We start from the raw sequence: 18,234 nt of genomic DNA, 5'->3' as shown, positions 1-18,234 counted from the left end.
GATAAACTGCGTTAGTACCATTTCTAGCATGAGCCGTTTTGAAGGGGTTCAAGTAACATGGTTAAATTACATGTGCATATCAGGAAGTGTTGAGAAAGAAAATAAATGTTAAAGAAACTGACTTTAGAACTTGCAAGAAATGCTCATTCTCTGAGCCATAAAAGTAGTTGTGCTTGTACTTTAATATATGGCAGTTGCACTATGAGATGAAGTTATCTGTGATTGAATGAAAAGATATTTGTTAAAATGGAATATGTATTATTTGTATATGATTATTAAGTACTTTTTTTTTTAATATTTCCTGTAGGAAAATGACTTGAATGATATGTTAAAATCACTGTATAGCCACCCTGTGCCAAAGGCAAACACTCCTGTCAGTTTAAACGTGGTAGGTATCCTGTGTAATATCTCTTTATTGTAAAAATTTACACAGTTTCTTGTGGTCAAAAAACCCAGACAAAACCTGGGTATTGGTGCTAAATTATGAATATCTCATCATATTGCCTCCTATTGTTAAATGGTTTGCCATACTGTATTCACTTACCATGTAAAAAGTGTGTGTGTGTGTGTGTGTCTGTCTGTCTGTCTATCTATGCAGACTCCAATCCTAACCTAGCAGAAATTGAGGTTTGCTGCATGGGTAAGAGGGCAAGCTACCATAGCAACTGGCAATGCTACTCCCTATCTTGTTCGTTGCCTGCTGTCTCAGATGAGTATCTTTAGTTACTCCTGCTGTGGATCAAGATCTGTGCCATGGCTTCTGAACACCTGAGTAGGGAAGGGTATGTCATATGTCAGTCTGAGCTTGGCTTTTCTACTGCCTGCCTGCAGTTGCCCCCTTTTCCCACTTGTGCTTGATCATGCCAGGCTGGAATGCAGAAAAAAAAAGGAGGGTTTTACTGAACTGTGTAAAGATTTCTGCAGGTCCAGGCCAATGAACTTGCATACAAGTAAAGTGATGTGGGAATGTGTCCTGAAATTGTAGCGGATTATGGCTCCCACAGGAACAGCAAAGTGTTGCACTCATCACTTACTGCTATCATATTGGATTTGCTTTTCAAAGAGTACAACTCCCTGAGATAGGGTGACCAGATGTCCTGATTTTATAGAGACAGTTGGGATATTTGGGGCTTTGTCTTATATAGGCGCCTATTACACCTCACTCCACCCGATTTTTCACACTCGCTGTCTGGTCACCCTACCCAGAGGTCACCTTTCATAGTTAATATTTTTCTGGGTGAAATGGTGTTTTTTGCTAAAATATATACTGGTTGGGTAGAAAAATAAAGCAGCATGCCAAATGTGAGCAAGTTAATGTTATATGAGAACCACAACTTTTGCAGTTCTTGACCCTTTTTTTGTATTTTGAATTTGTAACATTAATGAAGCATTAGGTTGTACGTTTTTGGCATATAATATATAGCATTTCAGATGTGTGTTTAGAATTGTATAACACAGTCATAGAACTTCCCCAAAATACCTACACCATATCTTTTAGAAAAACATCCAATCTTGATTTAAAAATTATCGGTGATGGACAGTCTACCATGACTCTTGGTATGTTGTTCCAGTGGTTAATTACTCTCACTGTTAAAAATTTACACCTTTTTTCCAGTCTGAATTTGTTTAGCTTTGGCTTCCAGCAATTGGGTTGTGTTATATCTTTCTCTGCTAGATTGTATAGTCCATTATTAAATCTTTGTTCCTCATGTAGATACTTGTAGACTGTAATAAAGTCACCCCTTAACCTTCTATTTGTTAAGCTAACTAGATTGAGCTCCTCGAGTCTACCCCATAAGGCATGTTTTCTAATCCTTTAATCATTCTTGTGGCTCTTCTCTGAACCCTGTCCAATTTATCTGCCTCCTTCTTGAATTGTGGACACCAAAACTGGACACTGTGTTCCAGCAACAGTCACACCAGTGCCAAATACGGAGGTAAAATAACCCCTCTACTCCGACATGAGATTCCCCTGTTCCATCCAAGGATCGTATTAGCCTTTTTGGCCACACTGGCAGCTCATATTCAGCTGATTATTGACCATGACCCCCAATCTTTTTCAGAGTCATTTCTTTCCAGGGTAGAGTCCCCTGTCTTGTAAGTGTGGCTTACATTCTTAATTCCTAGATGTATACATTTACATTTAGTGGTATTAAAATGCACATTGTTTGCTTGCATCCAGCTGACAAAGTGATCCAGATTGCTCTATGTTATTGACCTATCCTCTTCATTATTTACCACTCCCACAAATTTCGTGTCATCTGTAAACTTTATCAGTGATGATTTTATGCATTCTTCCAGATCATTAATAAAAACATTAAATAGCATCGGGTCAAGAATTGATCCTGTGGGTCCTGACTAGAAACACTTCTGTTTGGTGATGATTTAGTGTTCGCAATTACATTTGTGACCTATCAGTAGCCAGCTTTTAATCCATTTAATGTGTGCCATGTTAATTTTATATCTGTCTAATTTTTTCATCAAAATGTCGTGATACCAAGTCAAAAGCCTTACAGAAGTCTAAATATATTACATCAACACTATTACCTTTATCAACCAAACTTGTAATCTCATCCCAAAAAAATCAAGTTACTTTGACACTATCTTTTTCCCCATATAACTGTGTTGATTTGCATTAATTGCATTACCCTTCTTTAATTCTTTATTAATTGAGACTCATATCGGCTGATCCATTATTTTGCCCAGGATTGATGTCAGACTGATAGGCCTATAAATAGCTGGGGCATCCTTTTTACCCTTTTTAAAAATTGGCACAACATTAGCTTTCTTTCAGTCTTCTGGAACTTTCCCAGTGTTCCAAGTTTTATTAAAGTTAAACATTAACAGTCCAGTAAGCTCCTCAGCCAGCTCTTTTAAAACTCTTGGGTGGAAGGTATTTGGACCTGCTGATTTAGAAATGTCTAATTTTAGTAGCTGCTGTTTAACATTCTCCTGAGATATTAGTGGAATGGAAAGATAGTTGTTGTATGATATGACTGCATAATCTGTTTTTTCCCAACTACCAGAATAGAAATATGTATTGAATACTTCTGTCTTTTCTGCATTATTATTGATAGTTCGACTATTTCCATGTACTAATGAACTGATTCTGTTATTAGGATTCTTTTTGTTCCTGTTGCACTTAAAAAAAGTTGTCCTTTACTCTACTGGCCATAGATTTCACCTTGTGGCCCTTTGCTTCCCTTATCAATTTTCTACAGTTCCTATCTTCTGATTTATATTCATTTTCTAAAAGGACATCCTGTCTTGATTTAAAGTCATTGAGAGATGGAGAATCTACCACTTAGTATTTGTGCCAATGGTTAATCACCCTTACTGTTGACAATTTGTGCCAAATTTCTAATTTGAATTTGTCTGGCTTGAGCTTCCAGCCATGTGTTCTTGTTATACCTTTCTCTGATCGATTGAAGTCATTTAGTATCTAGTATTTCTGCCCATGAAGGTACTTATATACTGTAATCAAGTCACCTCTCACTCTTCTTTTTTTTCTAAACTAAACAGATTGAGCTCTTTGTCTTTCACTATAAGACATTTTATCTATCCTCAAATAATTTTTATGGCTCTCAAATTTTCAAGTTATTTTAAAGAAAACAACCAAGTGGAATATATTTTAGAAAATAAAATCAATATATTATTTAATACTACATCTCAGCACTTTTTGCAAGAGTATTGTAGTATTGTATTGCAAGAGTATTGCAATTTACATTCTTCCTATTTAAAATTTCTACTCTAGTCACAATTGGATATGGCAAGCTTCTTCACCTGTCTTACCTCTTGAGAATTGCTACTATTCTCTTTTTACAGTTGTTGCATTTCATCTTAGAGAGATTGCCTGGGTTAAAATGGGGTCCAGGCTACTTTAAAGGGGTGGGGCTTTATCTGGCCAGCAGCAAGAAAGGGGTCGTGGCTTCTCTAACGGTTCCCCATTTCCTTGGGTTAAGAGGATGGAGGGAAGAAGTGGGATTAGCTAAACTGTGGGCTGATTGGAAGGGAAGCTATTCCTTTGGCCATCATCCCCTGGCCATCATTCCCTGCGTGTCTGGGGGAAGGAGAGAGTACTGTGCTAAACAATTTTTGCTTTGGAATCCATTTAGATGAAGGGATCTTATATAAATGGAGACCCAATGCCAAGTGCTGGGCTGCAAATAGAGACAGGAAGTGGTGTGGGACCAAATTTTAGGACCTTTAACAAATAAACAAATGGACTAAATCATCAAACTGAGTGAGAAGTCTTTGCTGAACCTGATCTAGACCCATGTGCACTGGTAACTGGCACAGTTGCAGGAATCCAGAATCTGTTTTAGTCTGCAATCTGGCTTAAATTTTTATGTCTGTTTGTTGTGTCCCCTTTTCCCATATTTAAGTGGCAAGGTCTTAAACTGTGGATGCTAATAGATTTAAAATTAAGTTATATTCTGAATAATGACTGTAAAAATGGCACTATGGAATTCCATGTTTACTGTCCCTGAGTGGGTCTAGATCAAATTTCTTGGTGCAGAGGTAAAAGGATGCTGACAGTTGGAAAAAACACCACAAACTCATTCTGGGATCTGGAAGCCAAGCTGTATTCTTTCAGTCTCACACATCAGCACTGGTAAAAAATACATTCTTCAAATGGAACTTACCATATTAAAGCATTCTGTCGGTGATATGTGAGCCAGAATGGAATCCAGGTCACACACTCTCAGGCTCTGTTTACAATGCCCTGCAGCCCAGACTACTGAGGTGTCAACTACAGAGTACACCAACGTGTGGCATGCAAACTGCCCCACTTGGATGATACTGGTGCAAACTAAAAAGTACCTAGTTTGTGCTCTAGTGTTTTGGAAGCACTACATTACTGTGAAGTAAACATCTTTTAGTTTGCACTAGCAGCATCCACACAGGGCAGTTAGCATGTCCCTCTTTGGTGAGCTCTGCAGTTCATAGCCCTGTAGTTCACTGTGGTGCCGTGTAGACAAGCCCTTTGATGTTTGGCCTTGTATAGCTAACAGGAATAAAACGTAATAATGGTTCACTTTTGTCAGAAATGTCAGCCAGTTGTGGTCTGAATACACAGGTAACAGATCTGATGAGTGAGTCACTCTTTTGACTATTACCACAATTCAAGCCTGTCCATTCCCCTGATTACATATACATTGAGTGTGTGGGTCATAAAGCTGCACCATTAGATAGAACTTTATTGAGAGGTGGTTGAAAGTTATGGACTCTTACTAATACCTATATTTCACCTGCACCATGATGCTTTTATATCACAGTGTGACTGCTTTGATGCCAAGGAGGTGAAATCAGAACTATCCAACCTAGAAAATTTGTTTGAATATATGGAACCAAGGTCTGGGTGATGTCATCATTAATTGTTAAAAAATTAAAGTCTAACTCCTAGGTAAACACAAATACAGCACACAATGTAATGAGATTTTCTACTCTATCAACCAACAAAAATACAAAAAAACCCCAATCTTTAACTTTGCTTAATCACCCTGCAAATACATTTTATGCCCTGCCATTTTATACATGGCTATTATGCATTCTCTGTTGATCTGTTATAGTATTTTAGTTTATTATATACAACAAATGAGTCTTGCATTGTTATGTAGAAGGTCAGAACCTGAAATTCTACTGATTAAGTCATTTGACATTTTCATTCTTCTCAAAAGATTATCGCATATTGAAATCTTTGCCCCAGTTACTTTTATAGTTAAAATATTATGAATCAGATTTAATCTTTTGGTTTAAAAAACAAAATGTTCAATTTTTCTCTCATGTTGCATAAGAATCAAGAGATGTTTTTTGCAAGTGAGCAAGTTCTGAAAAATCAGCCGTACCTAGTATCGGTGAGTTTAAAAGAACTGGCTACCTAAATCCTACCGATGAAAGAAATAATTACTTGCCAGATGATTTCTCTGTTGATTTCAGGCTGTTCATATATGGTCTTTTGGAAAATGATTATTCTGTGGCTTTCTAGTCTAAAAACCCAATCTTTATTAATATATTTCTGTTTATACTGACCTTATTTCAAAACTGCAGTATGTGTGAATTATAATCCGACTGCAAAAACAAAACAAAATTTAAAATGGAGATGATGGAATAAATATCCTACATTTATTCGCACTTCCACTTTTTAAATAGCAGAAGCATGATAGTGGCCAGCACTTGTTAATTTCATACCTATTAAAGATCTTATGTGTCTTCCTAAGAGACCTCAGAATAGGTTGCAGTACTCCAAGCTATATTATTTCCACTGGAAATACAGTAGAACCTCAGAGTTACCAACACCTCGGGAATGGCGGTTGTTCATAACTCTGAACAAAACGTTATGGTGGTTCTTTCAAAAGTTTACAACTGAACATTGGCTTAATACAGCTTTGAAACTTTACTATGCAGAAGAAATTATGCTGTTTAAAAATGAAACAAGCATGGAAACAGTTTCCTTACCTTGTCAAATCTATTTTTTTAAACTTTCCCTTTATTTTTTTTTAGTAGTGTACATTTAACACAGTACTGTACGCTATTTGCCTTTTTGTTGTTGTTTTTTGTTTGTTTTTATTTCTGCTGCCTGATTTTGTACTTCGAGTTCCAGATGAGTGTGGTTGACTGGTCAGTTCATAACTCTGGTGTCCGTAACTCTGAGGTTCTACTGTAGCTGATTATGGCTCTGGTGTCTGGCAGTAGTGGGTGATGGCTTCCCATAGCACATCTCTGCTGTTCTGCTCATTGAATTGATTATTTCTCTGTTAACTACTGAATAATACTCTGTAGCCTTAAATACTCTGTGTTTGTGGGCAGTGGGGGAGGAGAAGAGAATTAAAAGTTTGGTATAAACAGAAAACAGAGGACTTTTTCATTGATCTGGGTGTATTCTTGGTCTTTGCAAATGGAAAAATAATTTTCTTTGTCTTTCATTACTATATTAATGCACATCTGTATCTTGGTTTATTTATTGTGCACAGGGCACAGTGTCATGTAATGCGTTCTTTTTGTATAGCTAGTGTGTGGACTTTTTAGCTAGTGCCAAATAAGCTAATTATTGTTAAGGGGAAAATGTTCTTTAAGTCCATCAATCTGGTGCAGTAAGATCTTCCTACATGCATATAGTAAATAGCAATAATAAATTATATTTGCTGATTAAACACAAGCTACATTAAAATTTTTATATACTTTTATATATTTCATCATGTTCTAGTTAATCTTTTTAAAGTTTGACTAGAAATACATTTTATTTTTATATTGGTTGTTCAAATATCTATATCTATATCTAGATATAAACAGAAGCAGTTATTTTAAATTGTAGAGTATATGCTCACTAAGAAAATGGGATAAATAAAGTTTTTTCTCCTACCAGATTTAGGCTAGGATACTAATGATATGTTAAACTTATTAAACCAAATTCATTCCTTGTTTAAGTATTGAAGTCACTGGATTAATATAAATTAGTGAATTATAGCTGTACTGAGTTTGATCTGGTCTGTATTTACATCCTGAATGTTGCTCAACCTTTAAATATATAAAGTTGTATAAGGTTGTTAATATTTGTCATAGATTAATGTGGAAAGTCAAGTAGTCTTATCCTAATTTCTGTTTAAAGATTGTTGTGAAATTGAGGGGAACTGTACCTGCAGTAACATTCTCTCTGTCCTAATGAATTTATTTTCTTAGGTGAATGATTTTTCCTCTTCCAGTCTAAATTTAGATTTTGTTCTCTTGTAAATTTTTGTGGGGGGAAACCTATTTGTCAGAAACTCTTAATCGTTAGTCCCAAATTGAATCTGCTGTTTCTTACGCTCAGTCTTGACACAGTAATTAAAATTTGCATAATTTCAATATGACTCTAAAGCAATGGCATGTTGATTTTTGATCTGCTGAATCTTTGGTGTTCTGGTCTACTTTATTTTATAATATATACACACACAATTTGTATTCTTGGTCTCCTTCTGCACAAAATATTAATTTTGTTTTCCCCCCCATTAATTAGCATTCGTACTTCATTACTCCTGATCTAACTGGATTGCCAACAATCCCAGAAAGTGTAAGTATGTTTTTTTTTTAAATATCTAACCAGCAGTGTTAACCTTGTTGGATGGGTGTGGCTGAATTAAATTTGTAGTTATGGTCTATGGCTGGGCCTACAAAGTTAGAGCCATCTACTGCTTTCCACAGAAGATCTCATACTGGTGTCAATCAGAGGTTTTTACAAAGAATGAGGGGAGAATACAGCCTTTGTCTAATAACAGAATCTTTAGTTAGTGAAAGAACTGCTGCATTGAGCGTCATCCAGTGATAAAGAATTATACAAGGTATTTTTATGACTACCACTATTTCTGTACATTGTTTGAACATTTGCACATTCAGTTACCCAATTTGTGTGTGCATTTATGGTAATTATATATACAAATCATGCCTGCCACTTATGCACCTGAGTTATTTGAATATCTGGCCCCCCAAAATTGCATAATTAAATGCCAGAATTAACATCCCATTGAGATGAATGGAAACAATTTATTTTTCTGAGTGCTGTTGTTTCAAGCTACCTAAGACACATGTGTTCACATTTGGAAGGTCATCTTGACAGCTCTAACGGTTAAAAGATTTTTCTTTGTTTAAATGAAGGTTTGCATTCTACAGAATTCAAATATGTGATGGAGGCCAGATAAATACTGTAAATGTAGTGTCTGTGATCTTCAAGTGTGTGCTTGACTGCATGTTTAATAACTAGCCATTGAACGCGTAGCTTATTTAAATAGACCACCTTCTTTAAATCTTGCATTTAAATGTGGGATCAAGGGCATTCATGCTATAGCCGGCCATTTGCTACAGTTTTGAAATTATGATCTCCTCCTCCTCCCCCCCCCGCCCAGAAAATTAAGTCTGCTCAGTGGCATGAAGAAATTATGTGATGCACATAGCAGAATATTGATTCACTAAAGTATTTCAAATCTGCGCCTGCGGTTGATAGATGCTGTGATTGTTGTGAAAGTAATGCAGTACATTTTTATACTGTTCATAGGAAGGGAAGAAAATGGAAGTAGAGGTGCCTTCCTCTACCCTCTCTTTCCCACTCATTCCATTTGTAACTGTGTCCCATCATTTCAGTCTAAGAAGTAATAAGAAGCTATGATTTTACATGGGGAGTAAATAAATGGGGGCAAACAGTAGTAAATTAATAATAAACTCTAGTCCACTAATTCTTTGCTGTGAAGCTTCAAAGTATTGCAATGAACATTTACATTTTATATTTTAAAATATAAATAAATCTGACAATTTTTAGCAAAAAAATAAATAAATCTATATAGCAATATAGAGTGCTTTATTGAAGTGAAGAGCTAGATGTACCTTTTGACTGTTCTGCAGCTTTAGCAACACAGAACCGCGATATAAATAAGATGCCATGCAGCTAGTCCTTGGTAAATTAGAATCAATCCAGTCATTGTGGCACACATCTCTCTCAGATGGGATATTAAAATGCTGTTCAAGAGCCATGGTTCCTTTCTCCACACAACAGTTTGGGTCCTAGCAGCCCCTGCCTTCATCTCTTTCACCAGCTCTGAGCCCTGATGCCCCAGGGGCCAGGCATTACTTTTTAGGCCTTCTCCTGGGATTTATTCAGTATGCCCCAATTTATGTGAAATTGGGCCTTTCACATAGTTGCATCCTCATGCTTTGAAAATGTCAAGGCCTTACCTTGCAATTTTTACTCACTCGCCTTTCTCTACCCCACACCACAAAGTACAATCACAAGGGAGAAGGTGACCATTCTTATCCAAGCAAAATGTAAACAAATGTTTATTTATTTAAGGTTTATTTGCAGTATTACCCCAGTTCTGGTGCACAGGAATTTCCCCACTCTCTTTCCTGCCCGGTGCGGTTTGGCAGTGATCTTGCTCCGCTACCCCTTAGAGGGGGTGATTGTGTTTGGCATCTTTGTCACATGAAGGGAGGTAATGGCAGAGGGTCTCAGCATCTTCTCTCATCCCCCCAGTACACTGAGGGCACAGTACCTGTGGGCCAACCAGTAGAGTTGAGAGTAACATTAATCATCATGCCCCTGATCTTTTTGGCATTGTGAGAGCCTGGCAGGGTAGCACACTCTGATGTCATAGCTAGACCAAGGGAGAAATTCTACAGGTGTGGAATTGCAGGAAACCTGAAATAGGGGGGAAGGTTTGACCATACAATTGGTTGGGGGTGGTGAAATGTGAGATGGACATCAGGAAGAAACCCTCCCTGCACTCTGAGCCCTCTGGCTGGCCAGTGATAGTTGCTTTCCTGTTCAGTGTAGGACCTGTGAAATTAAGACTCATTGTCCCTGACCATGCAATCTGAGACACCCACCCCCCTGTAATTAGTGAACCATGAGGGCAGACGCTGGGCCACACTATCCGTAGAGGCTGGAGAAGCCTAACTGACAGCTGTGAGTCCCATTTGGGTTCCTTGTTCCCACCAACCATGGCATACCCTAAACCGTGGGACTCAGCCTTTTATGGAGTAAATGGTTACCCTGTATAGGTACTGCCAATGGCCAGCTGTCAGGATGAAATTAAGGCAGCAGTCTAGTCAGATCCATTCTACCATTTCACATTAATAAAAATACTAGTAGCTGAAAGCCCGTGCTGTTACACAGGTGTAATACATAGTCATGCATATAAAAGCTGAAAATGACTGAGAACTTAAAAAAATTTACAGTGACAGACCATAAATCCCAGGTAGTGGTGGTGTGTGTGGTTGTGTTCATTTTCATTTGGTGGGGGGGGATTGTGCTGGAGATTTGTGTTGGTTCGTGCAGGTGGCAGATCAGAAGTGTGTACTGCGGTGAGGGGTTATATATATATTTTAGTTATTGTATGTGATGGTTCTGTTGTTGTGTGGGTGATTCTGCAGAACAATGGCAGCTGGGCCAAATAATCCACCATCTATGTAGTCTCCTTCATACAACCAATGATATTGTTGTGTGCATATTAGCTATAGAGTAAGGCTAATGATTGGTTGAGTTACCACTGATATCACAATGGTCTAGGACTCTTGGCATGGTATACATATGTGCCTTACTGTAGCTGGATGCCACATGGGAATAATGTGTGATGTCAAAATGGCTGAGAACGTAAAAATTTGACAGTAACAGACTGAGAATCCCAGTGATGACTGAACCTGGTGATATTCTGAACAAGAAGTGCCCTTAGCAACACTTGTAGCTGTTTCCAACGCTTCACACTGACTCAACAGACATTTTAGGCTTCAGAGTGACATATGTTGACACATCTGGAGTCTTATTATACAGATTAAACTTCTTGGTTTATACATTAATGAGGAGGAATTTACTAACGAGACAAGGTGAGTGAGTTTATATGTGGGCCAACTTCTGTTGGTGAGAGAGACAAGCTTTCAAGCTTACAGAAGTTGTTCCAATAAAAGATATTACCTCTCCCACCTTGTGTCTCTAATATCCTGGGACCAAGATGGCTACAACAACACTACATACAATGAGGAATTTACTAGTTTAATTTACTACGGTTGGTACTAAGTCTTTGTGAATACTTTTGTATATATTTTACAAAGCAATGCATTTTAAAATTTTTTAATGTATATTCACCTAAGGCCCAGGATGCATTCATACTAAAAACCCAAAATATAAATAAAAATGAATAGCTGTTTTAAACAGAACTAGCACATATTGTTCCAAAGTTTCCATGTTTCCAAATTTGTTGAAAATACAAAGTTCCTCTCCACCCAGAAGGATAAGTAAATATACAAAATGAAGAGACGATCTTAAAGTTAATTTTACTTTGTGTTTAAAATGGCAAGGAATTTTGTGAATGCAGATATTTAATGAACAGACATGTTTCTCTGGCAGGATTGATTTTCATTTGTATTATAAGAAATTCTATAAATAATGTACAAAATGTTCCACTCAATTACCGTTGTTAATATATGTTAACATTTCTTTTTTTATTTATTTAAACAGAGAAATCTTACTGAATATTTTGTTGCTGTGGATGTGAACAACATGATGCAACTTTATGCCAGTATGTTGCATGAGAGACGAATCATTATTACCTCTAGCAAACTAAGCACTGTAAGTACTTCACACATCTCCTTTTAAGTAGAATATATTGAGCATTTCATAAAAAGACCTTCAGACCTCTGCAGATTTAGATATGTTCCATGTGTACTTGTAAGACAATATCTACATACTTTTTTGATATATGGTTTTAATCTGGCTCTTGAAGTACAAAAGTCTGATTTATATAAGACCTACTCAGATACATTAAGTCAGGTTAATTATTTTTTCTTATCAGGAGATGAGAGTTCTTTAACTCTCCAGAGTTCATTTCTGTGCCTGCTACCCTATAAAGAATTCTTAAGGGCTATTATAAGATCTTTATTATTCACTTGTGGCTTATTCCATTGGAGCTACTTGAAGGAAATCAAGAGGCCATGATAATAGCTGCTATCCTAACCAGGTAATAGGTAGATTCATCTTTGTTGCAGAGTAGTGGTTTGGGGTATATACTGTAATAGCTCTGATTTGGAACAGCTCTTGTGGCTGATAATAATTTACAACTCAAAATAGCATTTTTATTACAGGTTTTAGGGTACTGCCCACATTGAAATGTTTTTCCTTATGTCAGTATAGACTGGAGAAATGAAAGAATGTCTATGTTTGGTTACAAAAACATATCTAAATATTCAGATATTCTTTTGTTTTAAACGTTGAGATTTTCTTATAGTTTGCATGCTTGAGAGGTTAACTCAGGTTGCAAGTGACTATCATTTTACAAACCAATTTGTGTTATAGTATTTATTTGTCATTTAGTAGCTTAAATCTTTTGTTAAAACTCAGTCACAGAAAATCCTTTTATTTCTTTTAAGCAGTGCTGGATAAAGCCTTTTATCGGACACATTTTTCATAGTAGTAATTCAACATTACTAAATTTACTAAAGAGTAAATGAACAGTTTTCTTTGGGAGCAGGATTTAGATGCAGTTTTAAAAACACAATTCGGAGCAACTTTTCAGAGAGATACAGATGTTCCATTTTGTTTCTAAAAACAAATTTCTATGTTATGTAATATTTTTTGAGATCTCGGAAAATATATGGTATATAAAGATTAATTTAAATTCCATTGAGCCAAAAAGGAAATTTTGTGGGGTGGGGAAAACCCTGTGTTGCGAAAGGATGCTAGTAAGTAGCAGCAGTTCCTACAATTAAAAAAGAAAAAGAAAACATCACAAGTCCCCAAATATACAACTTGTTGTGTAGGCTGCAGCATTGTGCAGAGTCCCATGTGACTTTAGTGGGTCTTAATGCAAGCACATCAGTTCACATGCCTCAAGGTGCAGGAGCAGAGCCAAGCTAAATAACCCATAAATAGTTTGTTATTGAATGAGTGATGTGCAGCTTTTAGAAAGCAGTTGATGATGTAAGTACTGTAAGCTTGCAAAAAAAAAATATTCTATTAAAATCCCAGTGCCTTTGACTTTTAAAAGCTAGATCTTTTTCTTTAAATTCAGACTAGACTAGAATCTCCCATTTCAATCATACAGTCCAAGATTTATTTCAGTTTATCTAAAACGCATCCATCGAGAGTAGTGCATGTACAAAACTTATCAATAAAAGTTAAACAATAAACAATTTTAACTGATGTCCAAACGCAAAGTCCTCCCAGCCTCCCCTACCCCAAACCAACGTTTCACATCATCTGCTTCCCATCACTTCACCCATCCTCCCTCACTGAAAAAGCCTAGGAGACCAGATGAGCATCACACCATGAACAACAAATTTGGACTTTGTCAAACCAATGAGGGAAGAGACTTCTAAAATGGTTGCTCCTTCACAGAAAACACCTTGATCTTCATCCTCTAGGCCGAACAAACTCTGACCTATATTCTGAAGTCCAGAGGAGGTGGACAATACATAGAATTAAGCCATTTTTGCAGCTCACCAATCCAGCTGCGTGCTTGGTCCCTGATAAGAGATATAATAGCCATAAGGGTGCAATAAATAGCCCCAGTGATGCTCTAGGAGAAGAGATGTGTAGGAGTCACTGTGGTGTTCCTTATACCCCTACAAGAATCCTGTATTAGTCAGTTAAACCAGGTTTAAGTCTGCTTTGTGCTGGAAAGCTTAATGGGATGTATAATCTGATCTGTTTTTGCCTAGCTCCCTTCCATTTAAGACCAGGGCTGTTAGCCTTCATATCTCAGTTGATCTCAATGGCATAGTAAGACACTATGATCCAGGAACCTCTTAGTTCCAACTGGCAAGGGGCACAGAGGGGGCACATAGAAGCTACAGGAATCTCCTGAGTCTGATATGAACATTCTAGTTCACCAAAGAATGTCATGTGAGGTCTCAAATAAAAGCCAGTATCACATGCATCATCAGTATCACTGTGAAATGCATGTGCAGATGTTGTGCAAGGAATTATGTGTATATATACAGAAAATATGTTCTTAATGTCTGTGTCTAGGAACTGGTCAGCAGCAAAGGTGCAAAACAGATTTTCTGTCAGACAACAGATGTATTTCCATATATCCTTTTACATGTACATTGAGTATGGTTTTGTTCACAATGGGTCTCCTATCACCAGTCTGAACTGAATGAGAAAACACCCCTATCGTCCTTCACTGAGAAAGTAAATGTGCAACGAGTTTGCTTCGTGACAAAGGGGTCTAAGCCAGGATTGTTTGAAAACATTGTAGAGAACTTTGGGTGAAATAAACTTCTTTAGACAGTAGGTTAACCTGTTACACCTCTACCCTGATATAACGTGACCCGATATAACACGAATTCGGATATAACACCGTAAAGCAGCGCTCTGAGGGGGCGGGGCTGTGCACTCCAGTGAATCAAAGCAAGTTCGATATAACGCAGTTTCACCTATAACGCAGTAAGATTTTTTGGCTCCTGAGGACAGCGTTATATTGGGGTACAGGTGTACTTTGAAATTTAGTCTCTAGAAAATGGGTCATGATTTTGTTTTATATGTAACCATTTGTTTCTAATATTTTTACTCTCTATCATTTGAATCTCTGTTTTTTGATAATAAACATATTCTTGTTTTTACTATAAATGTATCTAACTGCTGTGGTACTAAGCAAAGTGATGATTCTGAGTTGAATCTTGCAAGCTGGTGTGTACTGTTACTTTGGGAACTTCAGGCCTGTTAATTTTGTGCGTGTTCAGTGGATGAACCCTCAGGGCCTGTTGCTACCTGTACAGGGAGAACAAGGCCTGCGGGGGTCTGGACGGGACGAGCAACTGTATTCTGAACTATCTGAAGTTTCTGATCAGTTTTAAGATGCAGCGTCATAAAAATTGCATTGCAATAATCCACTAGTGAAGTGACATAGATACTATGGTGAAATCTTCACCGGAAAGAAAATGTTGCAGTCTCTTGACCAACTATAGGTGAAAAGATATTCTTGTTCAGATAGCGATCGAGGCCATCTCAAAACAGCTTAAGATACAATAAAATCCCCAAGTTGTCAACTCGAATAACAGATCGCAGACAAATTCCCATGAATGAGGGAGCTGGTATCACTTCCTCAGTTTCTTCTGGTTATTTTTCCCAACCTACCAACAATATCCGAGTCTTAACTGGATTAAATTTTAGTCATCTATACCATTTCCAAGGCACAGTACTGGCAAAGACAATGTTTCCTCTGAATTTTCTTTGTGCTGAGTGGGCTATAAATTCCATTGAGTGTTACATTTTTGTCCTTGGGCAAACTTACAATTTATTATTAAGGACAAAAAAAAAGAGAGAGGGAGAAATCCCTCACAGAACTGTGTGAGAGCATACAAAGTGGATTGCAATTGCTTTTTAGAAAGATTACATTCTATTGTATAAATGGGTATTTCAGGACTGTTTAAAGTATGGATTATGTAAATGTGTAGTTAAGGACTTTAAAAAATGCGTACTACAATAGAGTATCATGTATGTGTGAGTCCAGGGAGTTTTAAAGACATGTATTATTGTGCAGTAGTGTGCCAGTAGTTGAACAGTCAGTTGGAATGTGTGAGATCTTCTTCCACATCTAGTAGCGATGACATCCATAATTAAGTTATGAGCTGTTGCTGACAATAATTTTGTTTGGAATTCTTAAATTCAATCATGAAACTCAGGACCATGTATGAAACTAAAAATATCACATTTGGCATTTGTTGGTACTCTGGATAACTGTACTCATAAACAAAACCAATTTTTGCCATGTTCATGCAATAATTAATGATAATACAAAAAAGGAAAAAAGTCACATTACTGATATTTGAAAATTGGCTACTGTAATTGTTACCGAAGGTATTTTAGGAATATCTGTGTCACATTCAGGAGCCTCAGCCCTTGAGGGAGCCATCCTACCATCTCCTCCTAGAAGTGCCTATCTCTCCCAACCCCATTCCTTATCCCTCCCTGTTGGCACTGAGAAGTGGGTGCTGAGATGCCCTGTCCTGCCAAGAGAGGGGGGAAAAGCCCATCTGCTACCTACATCCTATTTCTGCAAGTGCTGCTCATTGGGAGTAACTTTATTTCTTGCTGTCCCCTGTCCCTGGGATTTTCCCCTCTGCCACTCTTAGGCAGCACTTCTCCCTCTTTCTTAACCTCCTACCCCATCCCCGATTTTGCCTATCTGCCTCGCTCTTTTCTCTGCTTCCACCTGTTTGACTCCCCTGCACATACAATTTGACTTTCCTGCATAAATTCAGGCTATCCCTCCCCTCCAGTTTGCGCTCTCTGTACTCTGGTAGCCCCCATTAATAGCAGGGAGCCAATTTTAGTTCTGAGTGACGGAAGAATCGGCAGTGGCTTCAGCAAATGTTACTGAGCATGCTCTGATTGCCCAACCAGGATCAATAACAGCAAAGTAGCAAATCATGCCAGGGAGCAGTTTGTGCCGCTACAATGTGTATTAATAAAAATATTCCAAATAAACAAACAGTCTCTATTTGAGTGATGTGTATGCTAGATTTTGTTCTCTTGGCTATTGCATGTATAAAATAATATTTTGTTGACTGTGCTGAAAAGGTATCCTTTTGATATTCCTATATTAAATTTTGATTCTTAAGCAAATTTATCTTTCAAAGGTAGTGATATCAAATGCATTTATTGTTAAGGGAGTTGTCCCTTATTTTTGGGGTTAACTTAATACCAAGTGTTTATGACAGTTCATGAAGACTGGGTTGTGATGTCACTTTCAAGTTATCAGCTCTGTTTTGGTTCACTATCTCAGGGCAGTAAAGACTGATAACAAAAGGCATAATTCAAGGCTTCTCTCAATCTCTCCTTACCCTTCTTTTGAGGGGGATGCAAAATTACTTGAATATATCTGGAAAAAAATTCTTTTAAGTCTAGCACTTCTCTGCTATAAATTTGATTTGTTTGTTGTATTCAAGATAAAGGACTGGCCCTGGCATGAAAGCAAGAGAAAAATACAATATTGCGTTTATAAAGAAGGTTTACTTTGAGGGAGGGAGTATGTAGAAGAGAGCGTTGAATCATTAAGTTATCAATTAGCCTTTTTAATTGGTGATTGGACTATTTGCATTTTTAATCTGATTTGTTCTAATAGGTTTAACTCAGTGAGATGCTTGCATTTCATTCGCAACCAAGCAGGCTTCTGTTTTGTATGCATCTTTTCATAATGGCAACTCTGTTTACTCTTTTGTATGTTTCTATAACTGATTTGCTATGGTTATTCTTCTATTTTTAAAAAACTCCCTTTGCTTGAATTTTAATAGCAATCTGCATGGCGAGCACAAAAAGGTGTAGGTGGAAACTTCCCTGCACTAGTTCTGTTATAGCTTCATGGTCATTATTTGCCCTAGCTGTTGACTCTTTTACTAGTACAGCTTTCCAACTCCCTTTAATAATATGCTTATCATCAACCTTGCAGCTTGCTTGGGGCTTAGTGTTAGAGTGGGCTAGATTCACCTCGCCTGAGGATCATGTTTTGTAAGATCTGTTTGTAGCAAAAACTACAATTTGTAGCTTTTGAAAAGGTATCTATAAAAGAAAAACAAATTACGTTTTGGAATGAGTGAATAAAACAACGTGTGGGATATATTCACAGAGGTGATTTTTGTTGTTTCACTTTAACTGAATAAGGAGGACTGGTCTTAGATGTCATGTTAAAATATTGAATATTTTCGTATATTAGTATTTTAGCATCCACTGCTATATTTGTATGAATTGTTTTATTAATTAAATGCAGTTTA

The 18,234-nt window shown here is 37.2% G+C and overlaps 1 protein-coding gene across 2 annotated transcripts in view; it reads left to right on the top strand.

The window, feature by feature from the left end:
• The window catches only part of DENND1B (DENN domain containing 1B), a 247,123-nt gene that overhangs the window by 127,400 nt on the left and 101,489 nt on the right, over window positions 1–18,234 (top strand). Inside the window, exons 7-10 of one of the 2 annotated variants that reach the window (XM_034778352.1) lie at window positions 308–388; window positions 5,799–5,858; window positions 7,997–8,050; window positions 11,981–12,091. In XM_034778352.1, coding sequence (XP_034634243.1) covers window positions 308–388; window positions 5,799–5,858; window positions 7,997–8,050; window positions 11,981–12,091 — 306 coding nt within the window. The remainder of the gene's footprint in view (window positions 1–307; window positions 389–5,798; window positions 5,859–7,996; window positions 8,051–11,980; window positions 12,092–18,234) is intronic. The other variant, XM_034778353.1, reaches the window with a different exon arrangement.

Source organism: Trachemys scripta, chromosome 8, assembly GCF_013100865.1.
Source record: "Trachemys scripta elegans isolate TJP31775 chromosome 8, CAS_Tse_1.0, whole genome shotgun sequence".
Taxonomy (NCBI): domain Eukaryota; kingdom Metazoa; phylum Chordata; order Testudines; family Emydidae; genus Trachemys; species Trachemys scripta.
The sequence above is the reverse complement of the archived record's forward strand: the minus strand, read 5'-3'. Positions and strand labels throughout refer to the sequence as shown.